Below are 21,084 nucleotides of genomic sequence, written 5' to 3'. Positions count from 1 at the left end.
CTTGGTTCTGCTGTGGCCACATCATGAGGTCCTAGATGTGACAACACAATTCTCACACATCCCCACAACTTCCAGGTAGCTATGGAACCATCGGAAAAACTCAAATTTCAGCAAATGCCCATGGAATATTGTAATTTTGATTCTTTTTTTAAATAATACCGTGACTGGCAAGTGGAAGCCTACCATCTTTCATGAATGTTTCAGTTTGTTTTAGACAGTCTCATGTTGTTCAAACTGGCCTTGAACTTGCTATTAACGACTATATTTTTTAAAAAGCAACAGACCTTCTTATACATTATATTTTGAGCATTGGGTTTCTGCTATCAAACATCATCTCTGGGGAACTTTTTTTTTTTTTTTTTTTTGTTTTTGAGCCATGGATTCTCTTGAAAGGGATAAAAAGGTGTTCATTCAGCTGCTATTGCTGTTAGAGACCTGGGATGACACATGGCAGTTTGCAAGCCTATTGGGTCCAAGTACTTAATCCACAGATGGCCCAAAAGATCAAGGGGAATAGAGAATAGTAAAAACATTACCTTTACTAAATGTTAAATCTTACCCTCTATCCTAAGACTTTATCCCTCAGTGTACCATATATACATACATATATATATATACACGTATGTTTGTGTGTGTGTGTGCGCGCGCGCGTGTGTGTGTGTGTGTGTGTGTGTGTGTGTGTGTGTGTGTGTGTATAGTGTATAAGTGCAACAGCACTCAGAGATTCAGACAGCAGACAAAAGTAGAATTTCTTAGTCGGAATACACCTAGCCTAACATTCACTCATACCTTGGGATGAGTGCCACCTATATTTTTAATAAGCACATAGGGTAACCCTTTGACGCACAGACAACAGGACATTACTCGTTGTTAAAAGTGACAGATTAATTGGACCAGCTTAGATCCTCTTGCTTTATCCACTTATCCGTGCCTATTTATCCATGAAGAACACATGAAACCTGTACACATGAAATAAATTCCCTTCAGAAAACTTTCAGCTCAGCTCAGACAACAAAGGCATGGATGGGCAGGGCAAAAAGAAATGAAAAGATTGCAGATTTTATTACTTCTGTTTAAGACAGGCACCGGGATCCCACAGTATGCATTTCAACAGAATCTGTAATGAAATGAGCCAGAGGGGCCCTGAGGGTAAAGTGTCTTGAAGGAGCTGTCAATAGGGAAAAACCATTAAGTCTATAATATTATTTTAATAATCTAAAAACAATAACAAGCTAAACACATAGTAAACTTTAAAATACATTTCCATTTTTAATTTACAAAATAAATAACAGCAAATATGAACAAAATTTTTCAACACACATCTCCCTAACTGTCCATGTACGAAATCCAATTATTTATAAAACCATGTGAAGGAATTCTGACAGGACTCTGGGTGAACAATCCAGGTGACTGACTGAGAGATGAGCTTGGGCGTATATGTGGGAAACGAACTGTGGATGGGCCTGAAGAGTCCACTAGAAGTTACTACCCCAGAAGGAAAGCTATTCCTCTCATAGGTAACAACTAATGGTTTGACTCTGAGCCTATCCAAAGAGAAGCTTCACTTTTTCCAATTTTTATTTCTTCTGCTGAGACTAGGACCCAGGACTTCGCAGGAGCTAAGCAAGTGAGCTACATCTTCAGCACTTCTAATAATTCTAAATAACATACTTAGAGAGGAATGAAAATGTGCAAGGAAGCAGTAGTCATCAACTTCCCAAAGTACACAAGGAAAGTGTGATCCTTAACAAGGGATCGGAGGTCTAGGCACAGCAGGCCAGGTGGGCAACTCTGGAGACAGGCTGCTGCAGAGAATTAGGACAATTTGAACCAATATCTAAAAACAGATGCTAGACTCATTCATATCCACAAATCTTCTGTTCCTAATAGCCAGGCCTGGGAGGCTCAAAGCACCAGTAGAGGATGCAAAATGTGGATTCCAGTTCATAAAGCAAAAGCCTTTGGACAGAAGTCCCACTGCATTTGTTTCCTTAGAAAGAGCCTGCCCAAGTCCATGCAGTCTCAGATCTAGAACAGACAAGGAAATGGACTTGCGATATGGTACATCCCATCTGCCATCCTGTGTTGATGGGACGGGTCTAATCCCCTTTTCATTATACCTGAGAAGTGTGAGGGTGAAGGCACAAACTTGGAAGGAGCACCCAATTATGTTTCACAGAACTGTGCCACTGGCACTCAGGCCCCTGCTGGGATATGGGAGTCATGTCTGTCTGAGAAAAGGTCACATGGGTGTCCAGCGATCGAATGACGTCTCTGTCTGCACTCCTGTGATTTATGTACTCACTGTATATAGGCTGAACTGCAAAATGAAAACGTGCCCCTCAATCTGGAGGCAACTGGAAGGGAAAGACTCAACTTGGCAGTCAGTGAGGAGGGTGGTTATCATCCCATCTCAGCTCTTGTGAGACACCTTGTTTTATCCAAGGTGGCTAAGTGTATCATGGCTGTCCCTGGCTGGAGTCAAGCAAGGGGTGGGGGTGGAGGGAGGAGGCAACCCATTGCCAAGTAGCCTTATTCAGGGCTTTCTTTTTGATAGAGTGCTGATTTCTGATCCAGTATCACACTAGAGTCAATTTCGTAGCAGGCTGTTTCTACGGAGTGCACCGAGGGGCTAGTACCGTGTCTGGCCTTCAACAAGTGTATACTGAATGAAATCTTCCTTAAAAGAAATCATCATCTCAAAGCAAGACAAGTCACCATGGCAGAGAGGGAATGAAAAAAAAAAAAAGGTGATGTAACAATACCACAAACTCACAAGCCATCAATCAATGCTCATTCATAAGGATTGTGACAGTCTCAGGGCTGATTTCAGTGCCTTTCAATACCTCAGAGGTCTTACAAGGGCAGTAAAAACTGGTCCTTCCTGCCCTCTGCTTCTTGTCCCTTCTATATTTAACATCATTGCAGTCTTCAGTTTTAGGACAGATATTGATTTTCTTTTAATCAAATTAACCCCTTCTTCATCCATAGCTTCTGTGCCAGCTAGTTTTATGACAACTTGATACAAGCTAATCATAGCAATAGAAACCCTAAGACAGCTTCCCAAAGAAGTGAATCTCCCAGTGCCCTGCAAATCAGTACCTACAACATCACCCAGAGTCCTTTGTGTCAAGGCAACTGAAAGCTATTATTTTCATTAATGTGGAAAGGGAATCATGGGGAAAATGCCTTACTAAAAATAGGGGGACGGGGAGGGATGACACCTCTGGGCACTGACAGGTCCAGCTCTGCTCAGAGATCAAACTCAGAACTGCCTTCTACTACTCTGCAAGACTAGGCTGGGAACTTGCTCTTCTTTTCCCATCCTATTTGTGTGTTTCCATGGCAGCCGGCAAAGCACAGTGACATCTTCAAATCTTTTCTAGTCAGTCTGCTAGGGCTCTTCTCAGAAGTCCCAAGCTCCATGGATGCCCTCCATCACCCTTCTGGTGCCTTCCTGCCTCTTTGCAGGGCTTGGATCTTTTCACTTAAAATGATCTTCAACTCTTATTAACTCTTCCATGCAAATGGTGCCCAAGGCCGCCATCTTTTAGGGAAGAGCTGCATACCTGAATTCACCCTCAAATACCTTGAAGAAAAATGAACAGTATCAAATCCTACCCAGGTCTAGGAGAGGAAAGAAAGCCACTGATTGCACGACCCAATTCCACCTTAATGGCCCCCCATAAGCACCCGTGTGGGAGGTAATGCCTCCACTTTCGAAAGTGAGAAAGCAAACACGCAGAGAATTTCAAATGTGAAGTTGATGGTGACACCCGGGACTTCTGACCAAAGCACTTTAAAATTTCAGAGCCTGTGTGTTTTTTCACGATCGCATGTGGATGCTCCTTGATGGAAGTAAAGAATGGAGATTCGCATGACTTTTCTAGGATATGCACACTAACTTCTCTAGTGCTATGCCAGGCATGTCTCTGCTTTCGCTTCCTTGATCGCGGTGATGAACCAGGCACATCTCTCTTAACCATGGCGGCATTGAAAGAACCTGTGCAAAAAAAAAGCAGCAGGTAGGCAGGTGCAGATTCTCACAGCTGAAATCCCTCTGCGCACTTGAACTTGGAAGAATAGATTCGGGGCAAGGTCACTGACAGATTCTAGCATGCCCATGGCAGACCCAAGCCACACAGCAGCTTTCAGTTTTGCATTCAACACCCAAGTCTGAGAGAACTATCTGGGACTTTGCAGATACCATTCTAGCTTGGGGCTAGGCACCCAGGACTTTGTTAGAGGTGTCTTTTGGAGCTACGGGTTATCTTGGGTACATCCTATGTGAGCAAGCTGGGCTGTTAGAAAAAACCAATAGTCTACTTTCTGTGTGTAGCCCCAATTTCCTCACGTACAAAATGAGGTGAGTGTGTGTGTGTGTGTGTGTGTGTGTGTGTGTGTGTGAATTTTAAAACCTGCTTAACTCAAAACATCTGTACATCTTGTGGTCATTTATGTGAACAGAATATTTGGGCATCCAATTCACCCTAGTTTTTCCTTCTGAAAGAAGTATGGACATTAGTACCATTAGCAAGCAATCAAATTAATTCTATGATCAAGAGGAATAAATAATCAAAGGGAATATTGCACTGTATTCTCCAGGGTAAAAATCAAGTAGCAGGCAGGGACCAACAGGGTTGGGCCAACAGGGTCTAGAAATGTAGGACCATGGTTCCGAGGTTCCTCAGAGCCCAGGATTTGAGCTCAGAGGAAAGAAGAGGATGAGAAACAGAGCACAAAAGAGCTTCCAAGGAGTCCAAGGCACAGCATGTGACTGCTGCATGGCGAGGACCACTCATCAGGAGAGTGCCTGAATGTGAGTCCACGGAATCTCAGAGAAGCCATCCACACCTAAGAGCGGCCCCACCTCCGCTACCCACGTGCTCTTTCCCTCAAAGGAGACAGCAGACATCAGGGAAAGAGAACCATGGCAGCTCCTGGAATATACTTGGTGTCTGGCTCTTTCAGGAGGTTAGACAGGTAGGGATGCAGGCAGGCAGGAGAGAAGAAGTCTTGAACACAGCAGTTCAGAAGCAAACTGAGAAATCCACACAGGAGTCAGTTGCTGGGGCTGTTCTCCCCTCCACTGTCACTTCGTCACTGTAGGAGAGTTGTCGGAGGCATCTGCAGATCCAGCAAGTCAGCGGGTGAGGCCAACATGCCATCATGGGACAAGGAGAGCATTTCTTTGTTCATGTATACAGATGGCCAGTTCTGGAAGTCCCGTGGGTTAAAGGGGATGTGGTACAGCCTTCAGACGGACAAAGCAGTTCTGAGTGGGGAATCACCTCAGTACAGGAAGCAGTGCTGGCAGGGAGCCCTGCATGGTGAGCCATCCTTTCTGGGGGCCCTTCTCAGGCAGCAGCGGTCCAAGGCATTCAGAGGTGCAGAGCCAGAGTGACACTGTCACTGAGAGCCTGGCTCAGAAGAGAGCATGCCTGACTTTCGCGCCTTTGGAGGGGGTGGGGGCGGAGCTTTGGCTTCTCTCCTGACAGGCAAGGGGGGTGCAATCTGGGGAGGAGACACACGAAATTACAAACAGTCCTCCTTTTTATTTCCAATCCATCCTTCTTCCATTCCACACATTCATTCCATTGTCAATGAGCATTTATACTGTCTATACAAGACCAAAGGGAATGATACTCTTGTTCTCTTGAGCTGAACTAACATTCTCTCTTTCTCTCACTCTCTCAAGGTTACATCACCAACACTTGGGTACCTGGCATATACTTAAGAAGCACTTAGTAAATATTTACTGAAAGAAGGAATGAAACCCGCCTGAGTCAACTGCAGAACCAACACCTGTCATCCAGAAGTGACACTTTGGTATGAACTTGAACTCACTCATCTTACTACCAGTGTGCGAAGCAGAGAACATGCCTCCTTCAGTCATATGACCAATGAAGCAGGCTGCTGGCATATTTCCCTTCTCGTCTCCAGAGGCTTCAGGAGTGAAGCAAACACCAGCTACAGTGTATGGCCAGGTGTGTGGGAAAGCCTCTCCTCTAACACAGCGTGGACAGTGCAGGGTTGCCTTCCCGGGGGTGGTGCTTGTGGCCACAAGGACGGACCGTACCCTGCAGGTTCCTACCTCGGCTGAGTTCCTCTGGCTGCTCTCATAGGGCTTGCTTTTGGGGGGAGGTGGAGGAGGGACGGCAGCCATCAGCCCATCTGTCTGCAAAGATGGGGAGCCTGGAAACGATACAAAGGAGACAGAGTGAAGGATTTACTTCAGTTCTTCATAAAGATAATGCTTGCCACCAGAGCACCTAGACCAGCCTGATACACACTGCTGTGGCAATTTCTGAGGTTTCTAGGGAAAGAAAGGAGAAGACCTCATACCCTGCCTGACCACACTTGCTCTTTAATTCCCCAGAAAGCTGCACACAGAGTTCTGAAGCATAAATCCCAATGTTTACTCTTAAGCTAAGGATGAGAACATTTTCTAACTTTAGGGAACTGTTCTCTGTTGTAGAATATTATTTGAAGGTGTGTTACTTTTGTTTATGTTGCATTTGTTTAACTCTGTGAAGCTCCATTACTGTGCCTGTCTAAAACACCTGATGGTCTAATAAAGAACTGAAGAGCCAATAGCAAGGCAGAAAAAACGATAGGTGGGTTTGGCAGGCAGAGAGAATATTTAGAGGGAGAAATCTGAGAGTAAGAGAAAGAAGGAAGTAGCCAGAGAAGGAGGAGGTCTTCAGGGGCCAGCCATCCAGCTACACAGCAAGTCACAGAGTAAGAGTAAGATTTACAGAAGTAAGAGAATGGAAAAAGCCCAGAGACAAAAAGTAGACAGGATAAGTTGTTAAGGAAAGAAACAAGCCAAGCCAAGGCCGGACATTCGTAATTAAGAATAAGCCTCTGTGTGTGATTAATCTGGGAGCTAGGTGGCAGGCCCACCAAAAAAGCTAAAAAACAAACAGTTCTCCAATGTACTCTAAGTATTTAGGGAAACATGCACATTCTGCAGGAAGCTTCATCTGGCTGTACGTAACTCTTGACTCTATTGGCACTGGCGGGCATGTTCTCCCCATGCCTCTGCACTATGGGAACCTTTGTCTGGAGTGGAAAGTTTGTCTGGAGTGCTGCATATGCCTGGCTCCAGATTAATAGCAGCATGCAGGATGAGTCTGGCTACTCAGTGGTAACTTTGTAAGTGACTTGTGGTTGGAAAGGGACAGGCAGACCTTTAGGATTGCTACCGAAATACGTGCAGCCCCAAACTCCAGCCCTTTGATGATTCCAATGGCCACTGAACAGAATCCCTTTTGTAACAGCCGCATACCACTTGTGGCTGGTTTGATTAAGAATTGGCCAGATTCACAGCCATTTTCCATTCCCTAGCAGACTGAATCTAGGAGACATGGAGAAACTCACTTAGGGTCCTCGTAGCTTTGGGAGTGAGCGGAGGTGGGCTCAAGACTGTAGGCTGCAGGGGTGAAGAACCGTGGAATGGGGTCAGCCGGCTGTCCACCAGCTGGAGACTCTTTGGCCTCTGTGTTTTTCTGCCTGGGCTCTGGAAACATGGAGGGAGACCAAACACATTACAACTTCATGGTGGACTTGGCAGACCTCAGTAAGACCCTGAACAGCCTTAAATGTCAGACAGAAACTAACCGAAGGGCTTAATTCCAAGGGCTGTTTTTCTTTCTGTTCTCAAGTGTGTGTGCACATGCATGTGAGGGCCAAGCTCCACTTGGGCTATCTCACTCTACTCCTCTCCACGATATAGCTGAACCTAAAGCTCAATGTTTGGGCTAGTCTGGCCATGCACTGAAACTTCAAGCAGGCTGTCATACCCACCCAATCCTCACACTCGGTGTGGCAAGTCCTTTACCTACTGACCCATCTCCCTACCGTCTCCACTTGTCACTTTTAAGGTCACCGTATTGTTACACCACAGGTAGCTGGCGGAGATACTTGCTGGGAATGACATCAAAACAGTTAACTTTGGGTCTGGCCACTGGCTTGAGTCTGACCATCTACGCCGGGAATAAGCAACCCTGAATGTTAGCAAAAGTCGGCCTCGTAAACGCTTCTTTCAAGTTGAAAAGTGAAATGACAATGTTTGCCCCGACCCCTGGAACACAGTGGCAAGAGCTGCGATTCCGAGGGCAAGCCGCATGTTTACACTGTGGGTATGAGAACTTTGGCCAGTACTGACTTGGAGACGCGAAACTCTCCGTATTTGCTGTTCTTCCTGCCTGCCACCTGCAATGTGACACCACTGCAGGCTGCTGTGTCCTGAGACTCGTGCAGCCAGGCTTCTACCTGTGACTCACGGCTGTGCAGTGACTGAAGAGGTGCTGGCTGAGGGCGGGCAGGCAGTGGTGCCCCGCCAGTGTTTGCTTTTACTTGTTCTGACTTCTTCCTTTTATTTATTTAGTTATTTTTATTTTTTTATTTTTTTTTTTACCATCATGTCAGGGTCTGGCGCTTTCTCTGCAATGACTTGCGACTTGCTCAGACTCCAGTCTTTCCTCTTGAACTTGCTAATCCGGTTCTCCCCGTCTTCTTTGGGTGGCAGATCTTCAACTCTGGCACCTGACGAAGCTCTGCGCTCAAACAGGGGTTCCAGGATGGACCTGTCAGCCAGGAGGGTCAAAAGTCACAAAACACGGGTCCCAGAATGATTGACTTTACTTCAAAGCACCAGCAAGACCCTCAACGCCATCTTCACCCAGGTTCTCAGGTTCTCAGAGTCTAATTATCAAACAACTCAGGGTAAAATATACAGAAATGAGATTATCACACGAAAGGGAGAAAATATTAGTGAACGTTTATCACTGCCCTCCACCTTGGGTGTTATATATTTGTTCTCCTGAGGATATGTGCATGTGTGTGCCGGTCACATGCGTGTGAAGGTCAGAGGTCAACACTGGTTGTCTTCCTCTATCACTTTCCAGCTTATTTTTCAAGACAGGGCCTTTCACGGAACCCAGAGCTCACTGATTTGGCTGGAATGGCTGGCTGCCCAATGCGCTGTCAGAATCCGAGGTGTAGATATCCACACGCTAGGATGTCTGCAGCCACAGGAGGTGCACTGCATTCGGAGACAGTCTTTTTCAAGACACAGTAAACGAAAAGAGTCATATTCAGAGAATGCCATATAACTAAGCATAGAGAAGGGCATGCATTTAGCTGCTTGACTGCCTACAAAGAGCCGGGGGCTTGCAGGAACCTACAGCTCACGTCACTTCTGAGGTAGCACTGGTGGTCAGGCGCCAGGGACCGAGATGAGATCTGGGGGGCTGGGAAGATAGCTTAGTGAGTAAAGTACTTGTACAAGCGTGAGGACCTGGCGTTCAACCACCACCACCCGTGTGAGAGCAGCTGCGCAAAGCAGTGTGCACCTGGACCCCCAGCACTGCAGGCAAAATGGGAGTTCTGGGCTCACTGGCTGGCCTGTCTAGTCATAGGTAAGTTTGAGACTCAGTGAGAGACCTTGCCTCCAAAGGTCAGGTGGAGAGTAACTGAGAAAGGTACCCTGATGCCAACTCTGGTCTCTATGCATGCCTGCAAGAGGATACCTACATGCGCATGTGGTACACACACACACACACACACACACACAAAAAAAAAAAAAAAAAAAAAGAAACTGTCTACTGATGTTTCTAATAAACTGAATGTTAAAAACACGCATGAAGAGGTCGTGTGTGTGTGTGTGTGTGTGTGTGTGTGTGTGTGTGTATGTGTGTGTGTGTGTGTATGTGTGTTGTATCATTTTCCACCTTTGGAATTTTGTACTATTTTATTCTGTGATTAATTGATAAAGCAAATTAAATTTAAAATTGTTTTAAAAGTGATACAACATGTGAGGAGAATTAAACTGTGCCTAGAAGGCAACTGTGTTCAATAGGGGGCGAAATATTAATTTTTCATTTTCTATTTTTAGTAATAGTATTGTCAGTGATGTTCCTCATGAAGAATACAAGACGTGAATGAGGCCCACGATTATGAATTATTCTCCTCAAAGGAGTGGTGTGCACACACACCAAGTCTCACCTTGGCACCCTCCCCAAGTGCGAAGGTCAACCTTACCCATCAGATCCTGGCCTGGAGGGCGCATTGTCAGAAGAGTTGGAGGAGGTGGAGACCACTGACGATGCCACGGAGGTGACAGAGAGCCTGCGCAGCGTGGAGGACAGGATGTAGGGCAGTACCATGGAGCCTGCGCGGCTTGGCTTCCTCTCCGTCAAGTTGGATGGCTGAAACACACACAGCCCTCCAGGGTTAGCAGCCTGCAATGCAGCCCACATGCTCTGAAGCAGCCACCCTGTTGGCCTTCTGAACGAATGCAATGTTGACCTAAGAGCCAAGTCTAAGGAGGCCACAGAACTAAGCTGAGCAGGGTGGAGTCTCTTTCATGCCAAATGTCACCAGGGAATCACTGTCCCCATGTGGAAAGCAAATTAAATTTGCTTTTCTAACATTGACTGGGTTCTAACAATGAGGGAGGACAGTAGGCTGAAGGAAGGCTCAGTCTTGTGCTCCAGGAATGTGGGCACAAAAGACACACGTACCTAGACTACAGGTCGAACACGCTCTCTCCTGGCTGCCCATTACCTATCATCATAGGTACCATCATACCTATGCTGGTGTGACTCATCTGCAACCCTGAGCAACGTCATGAGAGAGACCAGGGAAAGCTCGAGGGCCATTTAGACAAAGCTTACCAGCGTGATGACCCCATACAACTTCTCTACTTTCTCCTTCAGCTCACGGAAGCATGAAGACAGGCGGTCATGCAGCGGCTTGAGCTGCTCTGTCAGCTTCTCCCCGTGGATGCGCATCCCTTCCGTGAGCAGAGGTATCTGGAAGAAAAGGGCAGAGGGGGACATTCAGATTTGGAGGTTTGGGCAAGGTGGGATGGAGTCGGCGAGGCCAACGGACAGACACAGAATTATCTAATGAAAATACCACTTCTTAGTCTAGGCTGGGGATCTGGGTCAAAAGAACAGAGAAGATCCAAAGACTCTAGAGCAGCCAACTGGCAAGGCTAATACAACCGCGCACTGTGGTAGGTATCGGTCTTAGGCTCAATCTGATGGCTGCTTTTCTAGCAGTTTGTATTGAAATGATAAGAAAAAAAGAGACCTGTATGTACCAGCAAGAAACACTGGCTAGTAAACAGATTACGGAATTTTTTGTGTGTGCCAGTGTGTGTGTGTGCGTGTGCATTGTGTGTCTATGTGTGTAAATGTGTGCTCATACATGTGGAGGCCATGGGACAACCTCTGCTGTCATTCCCGGATATCATCACCTTGTTTTTTTTTTAAAGAAGGGTCTCTCATTGGCCTGGAATTTACCAACTAGGCTAGGATGGCTGGTCAGTAAGTCCACGAAATCTGCCTGCTTCACCTCCCCAGCACTACAAGAGGGTACTGACACACCCAGATTTATTCTCTCTCTCTCTCTCTCTGTCTCTCTGTCTCTCTGTCTCTCTCTCTCTCTCTCACACACACACACACACACACACACACACACACATACACACACACACAATCACAGAGGGAAAGAGAAAGAGAGAAGAAAGACAGAGAGATAAGAGATTGAGAGAGAAAGAGAGAGCAGAAAGCGGCCTGTAGCTATGTGTAAGCTCTGGAGCCTATTTTAGGGCCAAGGGCAGCGGACACCCACTGAGTACTGTGCCCAGCTGGCCAGCTGCATGCCTCCCTGGCTACATACTTGTAAGGCAATCAGTCGCTTGAGCAGCTCCACCTTCTCCTGGTCCTCGGGGTGTTCTTGTAAGTACTTCTCTGTAAAAAAAGCCTAAAAGCAGAGCACATGCAAACATTACTAATGACACATTCCTGATCCCAGCAGAGAGGCAGACAGCTTCCAAGGGGAGAAAGCCTCTTATGGAGTGATAACCAGGAAGGCCTAACTGAAAACTTACCTCTTTCACAGGACAGCCCTTATTGTACAGTGACTAATTCAGAAATGTATATTAAATAAATTCCTGCCTATATATGGGACAGCTCCCTTAATCCCCAAACCCAACCCATAAGTTGGGAAGCTTCCTCACTGTGCAGGTACCTGCAGCTCAGAGAGGTGACACCTGTGTCCAAGAGCACACAGTGGCCAGTAGAAAGCCAGAATGAGGTCACAAGAGTGACAGATCACAAAGTCTTCACTCTTCTGGGATACTGTGTACAAATGGAAACCAGAGTGCCATCCAATCTACTGCCTCCTCAAAGGGATTTCCTGGCCACATGTATATTTATATTCAAGAAGACTCCCAAAATATTCAGCCACTGAACATGTACCATAACAGCTGAAAGATTCCTATTTCTAACAACTGTCCTTCAACTAGACTGAATTCATGACCTCCAATATAAATGGCATTCTAGCAAACCCTATCTATCCAGTACATTACACACGGTCAGGACGCCTCTTATGCCATTCAAGTAACAGATGTAACATCCAGTTAGACGAATCTACAGTGAAGCTGTGTGGCAGTTTGAATGAGCAATGACAGCAATAGGCCTCAGCTGGTGGTACTCCTCGGGGAGGTAATGGGACCTGCAGGAAGTGGAGCCTTGCTGGAGGAAGTCCATCCCTGGGATGAGATTTGAGAGTTGAGTCTCACTCCATTTCCTGTTCCCTTCCTGTTTTCTGTGCGCGGATGAAAATGTGCTCAGCTAGCTTCCAGCTCCTGCCACCGTGACAGCCCATCCCTTCCCACCATGATGGATCCGATGCCTCTGGAGCCATAGCCAAATAAACCCTTTCTTCCTTAGGTTGCTATTTGTCACAGTATTTTATCACAGCACTAGAGAAGTAGCTAATACAAGCTGAAACCGTCTTCTGTCTACACAACTTGGCGCAAGTCAGGCTGGAGAGTCTGGAAAGTCATTCTACCTAAGGCCTCTCTGCTCTCCCTAAAGGTGGCTTTACTGCAAGTGCATCCTAGCCTCTGGGACCACCCTGAGCTGTCTTCCTCCTAGAGGTCAGAAAGAGGCACCAGGGCCTGGCACTTTTTCATGGAGGCTCCACAGGACAATGTAAGGACAACCCTGGTGTATCTCCATGTGCCCATTCAAAGAGGAAATGGCACATGACACAGAGGGAGGCCCATATGTCCTGGGAGACCCAGGAGCCAGACTTACCTTCTCATAGTTGGCGAATCCCCCCATGACAGCTGGGTCCACAATGCCGCTGAGGAGCATAGAGAGTGGGTGCACAGAGAGAGACTGGTCCCAGGCATGCTGCTGTACACAGTTGCTGACCCTCTCATTGGTCATCTCCATGGTTTCGATGGCATTCTCCAAAGGACTGATTTCTTCCTGAGGAAGGCAGCACAGGGGAGAAGGACCCGTCATGAGCTCCACGGCAAAGACTGAAACAAACTTGCTCATTTTTCTCAAGGGGGAGAAATTATCCACAATCTGCAGGAGCGTAATATTGCTAAGAGTCTGTTTAGGAGGGCCCCTGGCTTTTTTGTTGGTCAATTACAAACTCAGCTATTGAAAATCTTCTTAGGAAGTGGAATGCTGTGAAGAGTGGGTTGTGGAAATGACTGTTTCTCAGAGTAAAATATCTACACAAAATGTTAAAAGAGGAAAAAAATCTAGAGCTGTAACAGGATTGTCTCTCAGGCAAATTCACCTCAGGGGCTCTGAAACGGTTGCTGGCTAGCGGATATGAGACTCCCGTGCCATTGAAAATGGAAAATTCAGATGCCTCCTTAGCAAGAAAAGGCAAGTGATCTTGGAATTCCTCTATTCAGACCCATGCCTCTCATCATCTTAGGGTAGAGACTGCCCCATGCCTCATCTCCTTAGGGTAGAGATTGCCCCATGCCTCATCTCCTTAGGGTAGAGACTGCCCCATACCTCATCATCTTATGGTAGAGATTGCCCCATGCCTCATCTCCTTGGATATTGCCCCATGGCTCATCTCCTTAGGGTAGAGACTGCCCCATACCTCATCTCCTTAGGGTAGGGTCTGCCCCATGCCTCATCATCTTATGGTAGAGATTGTCCCATGCCTCATCTCCTTAGGGTAGAGACTGCCCCATGCCTCATCTCCTTAGGGTAGGGTCTGTCCCAGATGTCATCTCCTTAGGGTAGAGACAGCCCCATGCCTCATCTCCTTAGGGTAGGGTCTGCCCTATGCCTCATCATCTTAGGGTCGGATCTGTGCTTAAGGAAAGTCAGAAAGAACAGGATGACTGAGTAACCAGGGTGAGTTCTGGATGAAAAAGCAATCACAGGGCCGAGATTCCTCTTCCAGAAATGTCCTTAAAACCACATTTCCCCAAAACTGGTGCCGTCATCTTCCCACTGTTGGCCACATGACTTCACGCCCCAAACTTTGTCCCTAACATCTCTATCCAGAAAGCACAGTACACTTAAATAATGATGATTTCTCACTAGCACCAAGGTATATATCAAATTTCAGATCAGACTGGCCAAGAAATATCTTTCTTCTCTTCCTTCCCCTCTTCTTCTACCCTTTCCTTTCTTTGTTGTATTGAGACAGGGTCTTGCTACGCTGCCCTGGTTAGTCTTTAACCCATTATGAGGACCAGACTAGCCTCAAACTAGAACTGATCTTCTTGACTCATCCTGCTGAAAGCTTATATAGGCATGTGCCACCATGCCCAGCTACAGGAAATGCCTGGCTCCAAGAATCCCTCTCTTCTTCCTCTCCCCTTTATTGGGTATGAAGATCTCTGTTTGTGAATGCTTAATTAGTGCTTACCATTGACTGGACATGATCATCACAAGAATATTTCTCAAACACCTACTTAATGCTAAGTGTGTCAGTTACAAAAGTGATGAAAACCCACTGCCAGCTCAGAAATACATAGGGGGACTAGTTCTTGGATCCTGAAGGCACCAAAATCTGAGGATGCATGAATGACTGGTTCCAAAGCGATACAGGATTTACATATAACCCATGCATATCTTTACATATACTTAATTAATTTATTGGAGACAATATTTCACTGTGTACCCCTGGTTGTCCTGTAACTCACCATGTAGACCAGGCTGGCCTTGAACTCACAGAGATCTACCTGTCTCTGCCTCTTAAGTGCTGGGATTAAAGGTCTGTGTCACTACATCTGGCTTTCATATACTTTAAATCATCTCTGGATGACTGGTAGGATCTAGAGCTATACTGGTGGAAAAAGGCAAGGGAAGAGTCTGCACATGTGTAGAACAGAAGCTGCTGTGCTAGACCTAAATACATAGGAGACAACCCACAGCTGAGAAGCCACGGTTGGCTGAGTTGCCGAGAGTGGAACCACACATTCTGAGGGTCCACTGTAATTCACAGCTGGTAGGAGTGGATAGTTTTAGTAGGAACTCAAGACTTTCAAATACGGCGGGTCAGAAACATGCCCAGAATGATTAAAGCACAGACACCACAAAAGATATCCACCCATGGCTGGGTGTTCCAGAGTTGGCTGCATGGAGAAGGTGGATCCCACACTTAACTTGATGGGAAATAACACCGAGCAGTGGTAAAGAGGACATTGAAGCCCATCTCCCCTAAATGACCCGAGGTCATTAACTACTTCAACAGCACCAAAGTCTTAGTTCCAAGAGATTTTCTCAGAGATAGAAGGAGACCGATGGGGGTGGAAGGACATGGATGAAGGTGGACAGAAGGAGAGGGAGATGGACAGAGGTGATGACAGAAGGGGAAGACGGCCATGGATTGAGGCAGACGGACATGAAAGGAAAGGAGTACAAATGGATGGGAGTGGATGGAGGTAGATGGAGGAGATGGAGAGGGACGGAGATAAATGCAGGTGGAGAGACATGAGAAGGGGCTCTGCAGGGCAGGTACTAGGAAGGCACAGGAGGGCCTGAACACAAGATCACATGAAAGAGTCGGGGCTGCTCAGTGGAATCCACACTCCGAAGCAGTGAGGAGCACTGGCTGAGAAGACCAAGGCTTTCTGGCAAGAGGAGACCTTTTTAGCAGTACCAGTCAGGGATCAGTATGGGATGAAAAACAAGGTAATAATACAAGGGGACAGACAGAAGACAGATCAAACAAGGATTCAAAAGGCTAGATGGCAGCTTTGAGAAGTACTGGGGCAGGAGCTGCAGTACCAGGGACACAATGAGCTGAGAATGAAAGGGGCTTTGGGGACAAGGATGTGGCAGACAGGCAACTCTCCAGAGGCATCCCAGCAATGTTTCTGGGCACTGGCAGCATTATGGTGGGGATAGGGAACAATGCCCCTTAGGCCATGAAAGCGTCATTCTCTGAGTGTGTGTGACCTTTCGGGTTGGTGTTGTCACATCAGTTTTACCAAGTGACCCTATTACACAAGTGTGCTTATTTCCCCTTTAGAAAACCAAGTTAGCCCGAGGAGGCCAGTCAAGCTGGTGCAGAGTGCAGTGGAGCTGAACAAAAGCTGTTATTGTTTTTGCAGACAGAAAGGCTTCCCACCACACACACCCTGCCGGAATTATGGATTCAAATGACTCACTGTTGAAATCTGTTTGACTTCGAACCACTTGAGAATCCCAGGGAAGGTATAGGCTGTCGTGTATGTGGTCCTTTCAATCCACATGGTCTGGTGCAAGGAAGAAAACCCAAAATGAGACAGTGGTCAGCTTCAAGCTCACAACCGACCCCAAACCTCTGGCTCAGTTGGGTGAGAATCCATTCCCACGTGTCTTCGAGGGAATGGAACCGTACTCTTCATAAACTCTCGCGGGCTTTGAGTCTGCATGGGGTTAGTCTCCCTGGGCCCTTTTGTTCTAAAGATTTTGGAAACCTGAGGTCCAGGAGGTATGGGTATGTCTCGCCTCGGGTCATATCAGCAGCAGGACCAGAAGCAGAGCCCAGATCTGAGACCTTCAGTCTCTCGAGGTCTCCACTGAGACCTGCTCTGTCAGTAATTAACAGGTAGTTAAACACTCTCCTGCAGGGGAAGCTCCAGTCTGCTGTGTGTGCTCATCAGGGGAAAGACACTGCACTCAGTAGAAGGCAAATGGGCTGGAGAGACAGATCAGGCGGGTGAGTGCTCCCTGAGCAAGCCAAAAGACCCGGGACTGATCCCCAGCACTTATGTACAAAGCCAGGGGTGGTGGCACAAGCTTGCAGTCCCTGTGTTGGGGAGGAGAGCTGGAGGAAGATTCCCAGGGGCTCTCACTGGCTGACCAGACAAGCTAGGCTGGTAAGCTGCAGTCCCCAGGAAGGACCCCTGGTGTTCAAATAACAAGTGGGGAGCTCGTGAGGAATGATACCCAAGGCTGACTTCCGGGCTTCAAATGCTCATGTGCGATCCCAGCCACCCCACCCACCCCCCATCCACCCCCCACAGAGAAGGCAAACCGAGCAAACTCACAGCAAACTCATTTTCTGGGTCTTTTTCTCCTTTCCGGAACGGCCGGGAATATCTGAACTGCTGCACTTCATTGGCTCTGTAGTAGCTGGGGAAGGACAGAGTGGCTGCATCGGACCTCACGGAACCAGCCCGCAACCACAGGTGTGACACACCTGACATGGCTGACAGGGCCACACTGAGGTCCTGGGACAGTCTGTACCTGGGTGTCACACCACCTCTTATTTGTCATACGTGAGAGTTTATTTTACCGCTCACAGTATATAGATGGTACTTACACCGACCGCGTTTACAGAGCTTTGCCATAGTGCTGTCAAGTCAATCTCACTGGTGTGTGAGCTTCTCTAGAGACAGAAAGCAACCTCAAACCCCGGGACCGGCTGGTCCTCAGTGATAACTGCGCAGATATCTGGGCTAAAGGCTCCTGTGCACACACCAAGTGAGGCTTAGCTTTCCCTTTGTCTCAAAGGGAAAAAAAAAAAAAACGCTCTTGCTTTTTAACTCGGTAAGCTCCCATCTCACAGGCAAAACAGTATGCATTAAGTCTTCCAAACTGTAGCAAATGAAAAAGCCTTTGCTTTTGATGCATTCCAAAGAAAGTCTTGCTGGGTAGCCCAGACCGGCCTTGAACTTGCCATTCTCTTTCCCTCCACTGCTATGATGACAGGCATGGGTCATGGCCCACTTGACGGTTTTCTATGAAAGAACCACTCACTTCAAGATCTGCTCTGGAACCGGTTTGTCCTTGTAGCTGGGCGGCAGGCTCATCACGGGCTTTACAGTGAAGCACTGTAGGTCTGAGGACTTGTTAAGGAAAAGGCTGGCCCTGCAGGTGCCACAGGCAGTGAGGTCCCTGCCTGCTTCCATTGCTCATCTCCTCTCACTGCACTGAAATGGGCTCCCATATACACTGTCACAGTATGGGACTGTCCTAGGACCCTCCGTGTGGCGAGACACCTGGCAAACCTCCTTGCCACGTGAAACAAGTGTCAGGAAAGTCTCAGGAGAAAGACAGCCAGAGATGCTTTTAAACCATTTCTTTTAGATATTCGTTCTCCCGAAACAGTCAGATTCCAGAGCCCAGGGAACCAGAACCAGAACCTTTAGATGCTACTGTTGCTGGAGTGAGTCCCTTCATAGGGACTAAATGTTACAAATTTATCTTTCACACAACAAACCTACAAGACGGATCATTCTTTTTTCAGCAGAGGAGAACTTTGGAGGCTGTGAGAAGTTAAAACTCAAGATTCCACCACAGGCTTCTGCTGGGTTGGGATGAGTAGTGTTAGAAAGGTTTCCCCTGGCACCCTTACCAGTGCAGACACAGCCTGACCTCTGGACCTACAGGTTCTGCACCCAAAGGCAGATAACCAAGTGAGGATTTCCTTCTGTACTGACCCTGTACAGACTCCCTCACTCCCCACCCCTTTTCCTTAACTCCTGAATGATACAGTGTGACAATACTTACAGAGCATTCACTGTATCAGGGACTCTAAGTCAACAAGGAGGGACTGGGTCGAGATGGCACTTACTAAATTGATTATTGTAAAAGCATGTGAGGGCCTGAGTTCCAATGCCCAGTACATAGCTAAACACACACACACACACACACACACACACACACACACACACACACACACACACACACACAAAAGAGAGAGAGAGAGACAGAGAGAGAGAGACAGAGAGAAAGAGAGACAGAGAGAGAGAGAATTAGGAAGAATGTATATAGGCTATATGCAAGTTCAATGCCATATACATGACTTGAACAGCTGCAGATTTGGGTATCCTGGGGTGGTAGAAAGAGTAGACTGGAAGGGTGTGGAGGTTTGAAAGAAAATGACCCCCAAAGAGAATGGCACTATTAGGAGGTGTAGTCTTGTTGGAGGAAGTGTGGGGGTGGGCTTTGAGGGCTCCTTTGCTCAAGCTATGCTCAGTGTGGTACTCAGTTTACTTCCTGTTGTCTGCAAATCAAGACGTAAAACGCTCAGCTCCTTCTCCAGCACCATGTCTGCCTGCATGCTGCTATATCCTGCCATGATGATAATGGACTAAACCTCTGAACTGTAAGCTAGCCCCAGGTAAATGTTTTCCTTTATAAGAGTTGCTATAGTCATGATGTCTCTTAGTTAGAAACCCTAACTAAGACAGAGGGTGTCCTGGAGTCACAGGCTGGGAGGGTATCAAGAATGCAGCTGGATGACTGCATGATTTCAAAGTCTGCAACAGAATCCTGAACTTTCTTTAGGCACTCCGCCCAACTATGAAGTATATTCATTCATACTCAACATTTACTGGCCATGTCTTCCCTAAAGGCCCCAAAGACTTTGACACCGAATGGTTGAGGGATGAGTCTGACGGCTCATGGCACATCTGCCTGCAGAGAAGGAGTTGCAACTCTTAGTTTGTCTGGCTTGGCCTGGCCCATCCCAGGGTAAAGAGCCACTGGGCCGTTTTCCCCACGGCAAGGATACACTGCTTTGGGGATGACTTGATGTCCTCTCCTGGTGGCGTGGTACTGGTCATCTTCTCAGCGTTGGGGAACTGGGTCAGCAACCTCAAGCTGAAGTCTTCTCGCCTCTCATACTCCTTACCCCGGTAGATAAAGATTTTGTTCTGCAGGTCGGGGAAGCCAAAGGAAGTCATTAGATATGAAGGGTGAAGGAGTACCTGGAGCTGAAGATAGAGAAGGCCACTGTGCTTCTCTATGGAAGCTAAATCCACCACCAAGTAAGTGCTCAGTGACCATCCTAGACACTCCCAACAGGCAATGAGCAGCATCTACTGAATGGCTATTAGTTTATCCCTTCTTTCCCCAGGTGATGGACACTGGGATGCAGACGTTGGTAGCTATGATTAAGGCTGCTATGAACATCCCTACAGTATTTTGGAATGATTAGATTTCTACTCACTTGAGTAAATACTCCCTGGTTACAAGTGGTTTAAATGTCCCATTCATATGTTAACATTTAGGACCCCCCCCCCCCATTAGCTTGTAGAATCCCTGAGGGCAGAGAGAAGTCTGAGTAACTTCAGAATATTTCTGCTTCCTCCCACATGCCTGGTACAGAGTGGACAATGTAGACATTACTGAATGAGGGGCCGTTGCTCTCTCATTGAGCCTGGCTAGGAACAGGAATGGTTTTCCTTCAGCACTTTCTGTTCTTGTTTGTTTTTGCAGCACGATCTCATGTAGCCCAGGCTGACCTCCAACTCCCTATGTAGCTGAGGATAATCTTGAACTTCTGAACCTTTGGCCTCCACCCCAAAGTGTTATGACTAAAGGCACATATCAACATACCCAGTTGATGTGGTTCTGGGAATCGAACCCAGTGCTTCAAGTATGCTAGGCCAGTACTCAATCAACTGAACTATATCTCCATCCATCCCATTCTATGCTTTTTAACTAAGAGTACAAGAGATAAAATATATTTAAACAAAGCTCAGGTCTGAAAACGTTCTTTTTAAAGTGTTTGTTTCTCAAACTCTAACGTCACTGTGACAGTGGATACACTTTTAAGAACAGGATTTCTCATACGTGTCACTTACTACTACAAAACCACTTTTACTTCGGGGAAATGTTTGTTGTCTTGTTCTTGGGATACCTGATTTCAAAGTAGCCCTGACTGGACAGAAAATAAGCAACAAAACACATCCATCCACCCTCGCCCGAGTTTGGCCTGTGGATGGATTCGGCTGATGTTTTCTCTTCTCTCCTTGCACCTGGGAAAGCCATTGCACAGAGAATCTGCCAGAATCCC

The 21,084-nt window shown here is 47.0% G+C and overlaps 1 protein-coding gene across 1 annotated transcript in view; it reads right to left on the bottom strand.

Annotated features, from left to right (window-relative positions):
• Nucleotides 1-1,043: 1,043 nt before the first annotated feature.
• Dock5 (dedicator of cytokinesis 5) overlaps nt 1,044-21,084 on the bottom strand; it is a 194,345-nt gene continuing 174,304 nt past the window's right edge. Inside the window, exons 41-52 of the mRNA XM_052732867.1 lie at nt 19,798-19,939; nt 18,039-18,120; nt 17,327-17,411; nt 16,463-16,549; nt 13,119-13,295; nt 11,695-11,778; nt 10,683-10,820; nt 10,048-10,214; nt 8,423-8,591; nt 7,384-7,522; nt 6,095-6,195; nt 1,044-5,514 (exon numbers count right to left, since the gene is read on the bottom strand). Coding sequence (XP_052588827.1) covers nt 5,410-5,514; nt 6,095-6,195; nt 7,384-7,522; nt 8,423-8,591; nt 10,048-10,214; nt 10,683-10,820; nt 11,695-11,778; nt 13,119-13,295; nt 16,463-16,549; nt 17,327-17,411; nt 18,039-18,120; nt 19,798-19,939 — 1,476 coding nt within the window. The 3' untranslated portion in view covers nt 1,044-5,409. The remainder of the gene's footprint in view (nt 5,515-6,094; nt 6,196-7,383; nt 7,523-8,422; nt 8,592-10,047; nt 10,215-10,682; nt 10,821-11,694; nt 11,779-13,118; nt 13,296-16,462; nt 16,550-17,326; nt 17,412-18,038; nt 18,121-19,797; nt 19,940-21,084) is intronic.

The sequence above is a fragment of the Peromyscus californicus genome, unplaced genomic scaffold (genome assembly GCF_007827085.1).
Source record: "Peromyscus californicus insignis strain IS unplaced genomic scaffold, ASM782708v3 Scaffold_12__1_contigs__length_115047231, whole genome shotgun sequence".
NCBI classification, from domain to species: Eukaryota; Metazoa; Chordata; class Mammalia; order Rodentia; family Cricetidae; genus Peromyscus; species Peromyscus californicus.
Note: the sequence above shows the minus strand (reverse complement) of the source record. Positions and strands in the feature narration are given on the sequence as shown.